Source organism: Mytilus edulis, chromosome 5, assembly GCF_963676685.1.
Source record: "Mytilus edulis chromosome 5, xbMytEdul2.2, whole genome shotgun sequence".
In the NCBI taxonomy this organism is placed as follows: Eukaryota; Metazoa; Mollusca; class Bivalvia; order Mytilida; family Mytilidae; genus Mytilus; species Mytilus edulis.
The window spans coordinates 67,426,123-67,437,246 of record NC_092348.1 but is presented as its reverse complement, the minus strand read 5'-3'; the positions used below and the strand labels follow the sequence as shown (position 1 = coordinate 67,437,246).

General features: G+C 34.7%; 2 protein-coding genes across 2 annotated transcripts; both read right to left on the bottom strand.

Moving 5' to 3' along the window:
- Window positions 1-1,822: 1,822 nt before the first annotated feature.
- LOC139524279 (DNA ligase 1-like) lies at window positions 1,823-6,910 on the bottom strand. Its single transcript, XM_071319016.1, has 7 exons — window positions 6,779-6,910; window positions 4,931-5,011; window positions 3,899-4,622; window positions 3,382-3,574; window positions 2,760-2,845; window positions 2,439-2,541; window positions 1,823-2,146 (listed from the first exon to the last, which is right to left on the bottom strand). Exons 2-7 carry the CDS (start codon window positions 5,002-5,004, stop codon window positions 1,866-1,868), a joined length of 1,461 nt encoding a protein of 486 aa, XP_071175117.1. The 5' UTR covers window positions 5,005-5,011; window positions 6,779-6,910; the 3' UTR covers window positions 1,823-1,865.
- Window positions 6,911-8,251: 1,341 nt separating this feature from the next.
- Window positions 8,252-10,517, bottom strand: LOC139524280 (uncharacterized). Its single transcript, XM_071319017.1, has 2 exons — window positions 9,757-10,517; window positions 8,252-9,309 (listed from the first exon to the last, which is right to left on the bottom strand). The coding sequence occupies exons 1-2, from the start codon at window positions 10,077-10,079 to the stop codon at window positions 8,334-8,336; spliced, it is 1,299 nt and encodes a 432-aa protein (XP_071175118.1). The 5' UTR covers window positions 10,080-10,517; the 3' UTR covers window positions 8,252-8,333.
- Window positions 10,518-11,124: the final 607 nt, after the last annotated feature.

Below are 11,124 nucleotides of genomic sequence, written 5' to 3'. Positions count from 1 at the left end.
TCCCTTAGAATTAGACAACTTTATATACTAGTAGCTGATCATACAAATGATATCACCATGATTCTGTTTCTTATCATAAATTCAGAATGGTTCTCAGAGACAATCCTATGTTTTACTAAAAGATACTTCAAATTTCAACCTATAAGAATCACTGATTATGTTAAACTGTTTATAGTCTGAAACTACAAGAATTATGTTGAAATTTAAGATGGAGTACACTGTAAAGCTATTTACAGGAATTTGTAAGGTAGGATCTGGGATCTATTTCACATATTAAACCTGTATTGCAGAGGCAGAGATCAGGGCCCCACTTAAGGAGCTACGTATATGTATAGACTTTTGCTTGTCCAACTCCATACATTGTCTTATGTGGGGGCCATATGCACACCTTTTTACCTCATCTGCCCCGAAGTGAGCTATTCTCATCACTTGGCGTCCGTCTTCCGTCACCATCGTTAACTTTTTACATTTTGAACTTCTTCTAGAGAACAACTGAATTGAATAAAACCAAACATAGCATGAATTTTCCTTATGAGGTGCTTACCAAATGTTGTTACTTTGTAGACTATCCATCATCCAAAATGGCCGACAGCGGGGGACTTAGTTTAACATAGGACTCTTTGGGAAAATACATACAAATGTCTTCTTTTAGAGAACCACTGAATGGAATGAAACCAAACTTGGCATGAATGTTCCTTATGAGGTGTTGACCATGTCTTGTTTTTTTTTTTAGCTGATCCATCATTCAAGATGGACGCCAGCGGGGGACTTAGTTAACATAGGACCCTATGAGAACTACATACAAATGTCTTCTTTGAGAGAACCGCTGAATGGAAGGAAATCAAACATAGCATGAATGTTCCTTTTGATGTGCCGACTAAGCAGTCAGGATTCTACTTCGTAAAAATTATCTCCCCATTACGCCAGTTTATTTTTACAATCGTAGAAATGGAAGCCATTGTAGGGATGACGCGCTACCAATTTAGCTCTTTGAAACCGATAAATTTATCCACGTTGCACCATTACGATCCTTATATGTCACTTCAACTTCAATCAGGTCTTGGATAATAGTAAACAAAAATACATTTTCAAATAAACAATTAAAATACTTGTACATGTGTAATACAACAGGAGTGTATTTTCTTACTCATTTATCACCATGTGCATGCATCACTTTGAACTATTAGAAATCTTCTACGAAACAATTTCGAACATTTAAACGAAATCTTTTACTCCTAAAACTGGGAGTATCCTTAAATAATGTATGGTTCCAAGAAATAAATGACCACCAGAATGGTATTAATAGAACCATACATTGAAAAGAACAAAGATACAGGTTCTCATAAACCTTCTTGCACATTAAGACTACATAATGCAAAATCAAAGTATTGGAACATGTTTTAACAGAATCATCTGGTAATCCACACAACATGTACAAATAGTGCCTCCTCCGTGACAATATAAAACATAAAAATAATATTGAAATACCGACACCAAATGTTTAGTGTTTGGATACTGGTCTTATATTTAGGATGGTTGTCACTGTGTCACATATTTTAACATAGAACACTGAATAAAAAACACAGAAAACTTTGTTTTGTCGGAAAACATTGTTAAACATTCAAAAATACTTTTCACACTCATCTGTGTCCACACTTGTCTGGATGAGATATGAATTGCTAAAGAGAACATGGCCAACCAGAGACCAATGTATGAGGATGTTAACACTATAAGTCAATGTACGATCTTATGACAGATATGACAAACAGCAACTTACGAATTACAGGTACTTAGCTTAACAATCATAAACATAAATCAAAGATTTAAATAAAATAAAAGTTTTAATAAATAAACAACGAAAGGAATTATATACAATGATCAACATCTTCATCAGGTTTGCTATGACAACAAAATAGTTGACAGAACCACTGTCGAAAGCCCATGAATCCACTGCTAGGTTTGGGCGGAAAGTCAACTTCTATTTCTTTTACAGATTCTTTAGTTTTACTAGTAATCGTTGAAACATGTATGTCTTCCACTAGTGGTGAAAAGAATGGCCTTAAATGTGGTCTTGGCGTTTCTTCTGTGTCACTTAAACTAATACTGAACCATTCACTGTCTGACGTTCTTGATGTGTCTGGTATATCTAAAAGAAAATGGACATGTACTATTAACATAGGAGAGGTGAAAGTAAGATAAATTTATTTACACACTCGCTATTTGCAATCTCATCTTTAATTGGAGGTTGAGAACATACTTTGTAAAACATTGTATAAAAAAAAAATCAGTTTTAATTTTCAAAGTTTTTCATGAAAAATTTGAATTACAATTACTGATGATATGCAACATTTGATAAGATTCATTATGAACTGAAAATCCACCAAGGTTATAAAATGGCAACTATGTTAGATAGAAAAAGGTGATATGATATAAATTACCTTCATCCTCAGTTATATCATCCAATGTCGACAAATCTAACTTTAGTTCATCCTTTAACACAAGCTGGTTATCATTGATGTCTTTTGTTGAAGGCTTGCTTCTCTGAAAAATAGAGCAAATCAAAGTGTTACGTCTTTTTAAGCCTGTCATGTTAAAAAATGGATTACCTGTGTGTAATTTTGATATTTTGTTTCATTATGACAGAGGCTAATAGGCAGGCAGAGTACTTACTACACCAGTGCATGTGAATATTGTAAAATTCCGTTTTTTCTCAAGTTAACTGCAATTTAATTGTTTATTACAATATCAATATCGTTTACCTTAAATACTTTGTTGACCATCCGTTGAAGAGAACCCCTCTTATTGGGAACAGTTTCACTAATTGTTACAGCTGTGTCCAGTTCTCCTGAAAAGCAAAGCAAGAATGTTCCTCAATTATAAACTTGAAAGTAGATAGCACACACCGTTGAAACACCAAAAAATGACATGTGCTTCCTTACTTGTAATTTTCATTTTTTGTGTGTGATATGTTTTATACGTTAGGTCCTTTTTGGTTTCTTCAGCTCTTCAAAGTTCGTTTTACAATTTTCAGTATCCCTGAAGAGACATTTATTATTGAAATGCGTATCAGGTGCTCGATCAGGTGCAGTATAATTGATACCGTTTATACTGTTGATTTGGTATATAAAACTGGTATTATCTTATAACATATAGATGAATCTTAGCCAAAACGTGGTGTGTGGAGAGTTGTCTCATTGGCAATCATACCACATTTCCGTATTCTTATATTTGCGTTAAGGGTTCCGTAGTGAATAACTATTATGTGTTATTTATTGGGATTTTATTTCCAATCGGTCACGAAATTTATTTACTTCTTCATTTGTGTTTCTGTATCTTTTTTAAAACCACTTCACTAGAAAAATAATTTCTATATATGCTTACTGTTGATAGGTGCATTCCTCACATCGGTACTTTGGAAGCTTTGATAATTGTAATGCTGTTCTCTCACAAATGATTTTACTCTTTCTTCTTTCACCGGTGATAGGAAGGGTCCTGTTTGTCTTTTCTCTATTGGTTCCACTTTAAGATGTAGATATTGTTGTGAAGCACAAGCCTTCTCTTTACTGTCATTCGGCTTTCGAAAAGAAAAAAATATGAGAAGATATGAAAATTACGAAAAGTAAACAGTTTTGCTCTCAATGCACAATATCAAAAACAAGTCAATTAAAAAATGTTTTAAGCAGAAGAAAAAAACACAATGAACTGATGGTTGATTGGACGCTAGCTTCTAGAAAAGTACAATTGTTTCTGATATTAACGCTGATACTAGGGGTTTGTACACAAAACAATAAACACCGCGGTTAAAAAAATCTACCGTTACGTTCCCTAACACCCAATACTCAGAAGATTTTGAAAGTGGAAGAAAAATAGAATTAAAAAAAAATATGATTGTAAATACCTTTTGGGAAACATGCCGCAGAGAATCAATGTCAGCGGCTGGTTTCCAGAATTCTTCAAATTGCTTTTTTATCTTTTCTTGTTCTCTTGTTATCTTATTTCTCTCCTTTTCTTCTTTGATTATCTTTTCTTTGTCATATGCTTCAACAAGTTTGTTGTATTCAGCATCTCTGACGGACGTGTAGAAAGCAGCACATTCGTCTTCGTCTGATATGTCTTCAGACGAATCTACATTTTCTTGCTCTCTTGTTTTTATATTTGCCTCCTTTTCTTCTTTCAGTATCCTTTCTTTGACATATGCTTCAACAAGTTTATTGTATTCAGTATCTCTGACTGATTTGTAGAAATCAGCATATTCGCCTTCGTCTGTTACTTCTTTGGCTGATATGACTTCAGTCGAATCTAACTTTTCTTCGTCTCTTGATATCCTCTTTCTCTCCTTTTCTTCTTTGATTATCTTTTCTTTGTCATATGCTTCAACAAGTTTATTGTATTCAGCATCTCTGACGGACGTGTAGAAAGCAGCACATTTGTCATCTGTGTTTGTTGCTTCCTTTTCATCTTTAAGATCCAATGCCTCAATAAGATTGTTACTTTCTGAGTTATTTACATCCTTCAAGAAAGCGAATCTTACATACTCGTTTCCCTCCCTTTCGGATTCTCTGTTATTCTGAGGTATTTCAATCTCTTTGCAATTACCAGACATAACGTTAGCTTCTATTTCACTGAAAGTGAAAACAATAACTAGTCAGAATTAATGTACCGCTGTTCATCCTGCAAAATTACCACCCATTCAACAAAATAATTCTCAAAGACAGTAATAAAGTCACACTGAATGTTATTCTTTAAAAAAAGGAATAGAATAGTTTTAAAATGTTATATAAATATGCGAATTTGACTTTTACAATTAATTCAAGCGATTGTATTCAGTCTTAGATTAAAAATAGTAAAACGTAACGCCAGAAAATTTATATCTATTCAAATTTAACAGCAGTGCCGACATATATCATAAGAAATGGAAGTGATTGCTTACCCGAAAGCAACGTGCAGCAACGATAACATTAAATTACGGACATTCCATTCAAGACTGCTACTATGGATCTCCATTTCAATTCTGAAAAAAATATAAGGAAATATTACACTAAAACTGGTTTATTTTCTCTTCTTTGGTGTAATTAAATCTCGTTTTCTATTTTTTTTCTCTCTCTCTCATATCTGTTTTACTCTTTTGTGATCAATTAACTCATTACTAGTTTGGTTCAGTCACTAAAATGTTCTTTCGTTCCATCTCTTGTTTTTTAATAGATAAAAGAAGATGTGGTATGAGTGCCAACGAGACAACTCTCCATCCAAGTCCCAATTTGAAAAAAGTAAACCAATATAGATTATTATATAAGTCTCTATATAACTAAATCTTCGACAAATGGTTAATTAAGTTCCAAATTTTCAAAAAGCGGGTACACTGTCGAAGTCAGGTTAACAAACTGGCAACGTTGCCAAAGAAATACCGTAATTATGACGTTATGCCATCTAATGTCATGTGACACAGTTTGTATCTGTACATGGATGGAGAGCTGTCTCATTGACACTCATACCACATTTTCTTATATCTATCGGATCCATGTTCTTAGAGTACTATGTGTGCATTGATAACTAATTGTATTCAATAGAAGTTTTTTTCAAGGGTTCAAACTCCCTTCAGGCAAAGTTTACCTTAAATGCCGTTCTGTTATGTCCTTTTGGGGTCAAGTAGCAGGTTCCCAAAATATCGACGTATTTATACATCAATGATGCATTTGAACGTTACTGATGAAGGTAAATCCATGCATAAATTCGCTTATAGCGCACCATATTTATAAAGAGTTACTTATATGTTTTTATGCCCCACCTACGATAGTAGAGGGGCATTATGTTTTCTGGTCTGTGCGTCCGTCCGTCCGTCCGTCCGTCCGTCCGTCTGTCCCGCTTCAGGTTAAAGTTTTTGGTCAAGGTAGTTTTTGATGAAGTTTAAGTCCAATCGACTTCAAACTTAGTACACATGTCCCCTATGATATGATCTTTCTAATTTTAATGCCAAATTATAGTTTTTACCCCAATTTCACGGTCCACTGAATATGGAAAATGATAGTGCGAGTGGGGCATTCGTGTACTGAGGACACATTCTTGTTATATGTGTTTCAGCGATGATCCTTTTGTACTGGATTATATACTGAATAAAATTAGTTAGTTAGTTTACTTGTGTTAACTTATAAAATTTGGATTAAATGCATACTACTGCTAGAGAAAAGACTACGGTATCATCAACTTACTTTATAATTATTTTATATGTTTATGATGGACTTTAACACAAAATTACATGCAATAGTCATTGTTCTATATTCCAGAAAAAAAGAAACAATAACCAAACATAAATAAATCAATAAATAGATGCTGACGGCAGTGGTGGAATTGCTACTACTTTTCTAGAATTACAAGAGCCTTTTTATACGATTTCTTTTGGGTAAACGGTTCCATGAAATAACCAATATTGAAATAAATCGCTTATTTTAACTTTGCAGCTTTGTTGTCAAAGAGAGGCACAAGATATCAAAAGGACGAACTTATAAGTCGAAAATAAACTGACAATGCCTTGGCTGAATAAGAAAGGACCAACAGAAAAACAATAGTACACAAAACACCATTGCAACTATTAAGTTGGATGAACGTAATAATATGTAGATTCTCTTTGAGTTAGAAAAAAAAATATTGCAAAGTTGCATTAAATTGAGGTAGGAGAAATGAAATACTTGATAAATATTATACATGAATTATTTTCGCTAATTTTGCATTAGATTTGCATAATTAGGGTGCATGACGCGTAAGACAAATAAATTAGTCTTACCTCACAATGAGATGCCAACAATCGTCGCAAAACTTTCAAAATTCAACTTCAGATATTCAGCAGTATAAAAGCGGCAGGCAGATAGGCGGCAACGTTCTAATCTGATACACGGTTGCCAGAGAGGTTTATGACGTTTCGACGTTAGATATCATGTGGGGTCATTTACGTTAATACCCCCTTCACATACACGAATGTGTCTTACGATTCCTTACGAATGTTGTTTGTTTTATCAAATGCAAGCATTCGCAAGCAATCGTAAACCACTCGCAAGCAATCGTAAATCACTCGCAAGCAATCGTAAACCACTCTTAAACAAATCGTAGACATTCGCAGACAATCGTATCGATTCGTAAAACTATTTGGAAATTTTTGGACATGCCAAAAATTTTACACGAATGTCCACGAATCATTTCATTCGTAAAGAGCTCGCAAATCACTCGCAACAATTCGTTAATGCATCGTTAACCGATCGCAACAACTCGTAAATCATTCGCAAGAAATCGTGAACAGTTTGATTTAAGAATGTTTAACGATTCATTTACGAATAGTTGCGAGCAGTTTACGATCGCTTTGCGATGGATTAACGAATTGATACGAATTCACGCGAGTGCTTTACGAATATATCCGATTGCTTTACGAATGTATACGAATACTTTGCGACTGCTTTGCGAGTGCTTTGCGAATGTTTTACAAATAGGAATATTTAACAAATGATTTGACGATAAAATTGGGGTTTTGTTTTTATTCTAAAAGATTTAGGAAAATCTTGAATAGAGAACCTTTAAATGTATAACTATTTGTAGATTGCAGAAAATTTGTAGCTTTTTTTGAGAATGAAAAGAAATAGGTTAATCCACATTTGTTTATGTTGTTTATTTTAGGAACCAAAATTTTTAAACAAAACCAATAAAAAATGACATCGCTGAAAAGTGTAATATGCAAACGGAATCTTTTGCCATTACTTGGCGCCTGTGCCCTTTTCAATGTACATTTAGTTGTAAATCAAATTCGAACACACTAAGGAGCAATCAATAATCATAAACCACAAAGAAGACAATGCCATGGCAAATACACAACAGGCAACACAAATAACAACATAACAAAAACTAAAAACAAAGCAACATGGACCCCAAACAAAAACAAAATGTGGTGAACTCAAGTACCCTGGAAGGGTTAGCAGCTCCTGCTTCAAGTGTGACAACCGTCGTTTAGCTTAAATGTCAAAATCATTCTGAAACTCATTTATTGATGCTTATCAAAGTTTGTGTTTAAACTCAACCTATTCTTTTTTGCGCGTGTTGGGTCGTTGCCTCTTTGACACATTCCCCTTCTTCACTCATATTCTATCCCTTAAATACCATTCCAAGTACTAGTATTGCAACAAATTTGTATTATAAAGTGTATGTCAAACAAAGTTGGAGTGAATTATTCATTATGATAGAACCTCATTCTGAGATTTTTTATAGTCCTATCTATATCTAAATTTTTATTTTTAAACATTACATCAATTAACACAATACTGATGCATTCAAAACAATCAATGTTTCTGAACCAGTCAAATCATGTTCTCTTGCCAATCTACGGCGCCTGCTTCCGAGTTGAAGTAATTTTTAAGATAGTTCCTTTGATCAATTCCAGCAGCGTTACCAAAATTTCTCTGATACCCTGGGTCTCCGTCGGTAAGTTGCGCACCTTGTCGCCATTGTCCCTCTATTAAATTATGATTGTTGTCTTCTTCGTCAGCAAACAGTTGTAGATCAGCACGTTTCCTTATCCGAAGTAAGTTATGAAGAGTAGTACAAGACAGTACGATTAAATCTACTGTTTCTGGCAGTTGTTGCATAGTTCCAATCAAAATCTGAAATCTCATGGCAAGAATGCCAAAAGCATTCTCCACAATTCTACGTGCACGGGACAACCTATAGTTAAAGATGCGCTCATCGTGGTCTAAACGTTTTCTTGAATAGGGTTTCATCATCCATGATCGGAGAGGAAATGCGTCATCGCCAATAAGAAAATAAGGAATATCTGTTTCACCATTTGGAAGAGGGGAGGGAGGCGGAAGATCCAAAGTTCCATCTTCTAACATTGGTCGTAGTTCCGAGTCCCTAAATATCTGGCTATCAGATGCACTTCCGTATGATCCCACACTCAGCCAAATAAACTTATAATCTGCATCAACTAGAGCCATCATCACTGTAGAGAAGAAATGTTTGTAGTTAAAAAATAACGACCCCGAGTTAGGCGGTTTTCTTATTCTAATGTGCTTCCCATCCAAAGCACCACAAGCGTGTGGGAGGTTCCATATTCTTTCAAAGTGAGATGCTATACGCATCCAATCTTCCGTCGTAATCTCATCCGGCATGACTTCATCTTTGTATGCTAAGTAAATTGCTTCGCAGACTTTAGGCACAAAGAGTGATATGGAGTTCCGGGCAACACGAAAGGCATACATAAGATCAGCATACGTGGAACCGGTAGCCAAATGTCTGAGTGTAACGGCTAACTTCAGTCCTGGTTCAAGTGGTTCCCTGTAACGAGAAATATTTATCTAAACTTACAATGCAATTAAAAGAATATTTTTTGTCGCATAAAAGGTAAACTGGAAATGTGTCATACATTAGAATAACAAAAGACAAGACAGTTTAATATACCCACTTCCATATGAATACGAACGTTATTTGGGGCGTTACTAACACGTACTTTGTTCACTTTGTATTAAATTGAATTATTTAGAAGCAAAGTGCTTAAGGAAAATTTTTTAAAAGATTGTTTTGCTGACCTTTTTACTTAGATATGAATTTCTGAAAAAACAGTTAGTATGGTTTTCTAAACTGACTATATCATGCGGAAAATCCAAGCCTCGTCCTTCGGCACCGTCGGATATTCATATGATATAGTCAGCATACAAAATAAAACTAACTATTATTCTTAATGTACATTTCTGTTTTATTTTGCTTGAAAATTGAAGTACTTACCTGAAAGAGGTAGAGCTTTTTCTGATTGCAGGGGTAATTCTGTCAAGTATCTCCCCAAACAAGTCGGCATCAACTCTTAAAAAGTTTCTGTAACCAGACGCATCTTCCCGGTTAAGCTCATGCAGGAGTTGGTCATATTGTCCAAACAAAGTTCTTCTGATGAGCCATGGCCTGCACCAAAATCTACGTTGAGTCCGCCTCCTCCTCCTCCTAAAACAAAGAGGAAACAGTTGTTGATTTTCTTCCTCTGCCCTCTGTGCCAGTGGAAGAAGAAGTCGAAGGAAGTTATGGAAGAGTAATAATTTATTTCTCTCGTAAGACATGTCTTGTTACTCCGAATGTTTACATGGATAATAAATGAGACTGTATGGCCTACTATCTATATGAGTGCATGCATTTCCCATTGCAAAAAAAATAAACATTCGTAAAACACTCGTAACTCAATCGCAAATGTTCGTGGGCTATCGTAAACTATTCGTTAACCAATCGTAAAAACTTGGATCAGATCGTTACCATTCGTATTGTGCTCGCAAAACACTCGTATGCATTCGTTAATTGCTCGTATCTATTCGCAATGAATCGTCTACTGTTATCGTAAAAGCATCGCATTCATTCTTAGTAAATCGTAACCAATCGTAAAGCACTCGCAAATCACTCGTAAAAGTGGTTTATTCGCAAAAGATTCGTTAAAGTTTAACGAATCTTGTAAATTTTGGTGATTCGTTAGCATTCGTAAGAAACATTCGTGTATGTGAAGGGGGTATAACTGATTGGTGGTCATTGGACTCCAATCAATTCAACCATGGCGAGTCTTTGTGGATATTGCCGCCGAATTGTAGTATTTGCCTGAAGTATAAGACATATTTCTTGCAAAATGTATCAAATTTCGGTTGCAGCCAACGTCCTGGTAGTAAATTTATAAAATTGGAAGTTATACGAGGAACGCTTTCTTGCTTTACACAACTATCATCAATCTACAAGTGTGTAGGCTTGTCTGTTGTACTGTATTTTTTGACAGTTATACCCAAATGCTACTGCTTACTTCTTGTTCAAAATTTAGTTAATACATTTCTTCTTTTATTTCATATTTGTGTATTTACAGTATTATCATGCATGCAATAGTTTAAGGCTTCGAATATAGGTAAACTCAATTTGCGACAGTAAAACAACCGATCGGCGTCTGTAAAGCTTTAAATACAATATACTCTCAGTCTTAAATCATGAACTCGACACAAAAAGGTACCTTTGAATAGACTTATTAAGAAGGTATATAGTTACGATATTGTTGTCAGGTCATTAAAGATTGCATATTTTGGCGTTAATATTGATTCACTTATAGGGTCTTTGCATCGGAACTATACACATTTA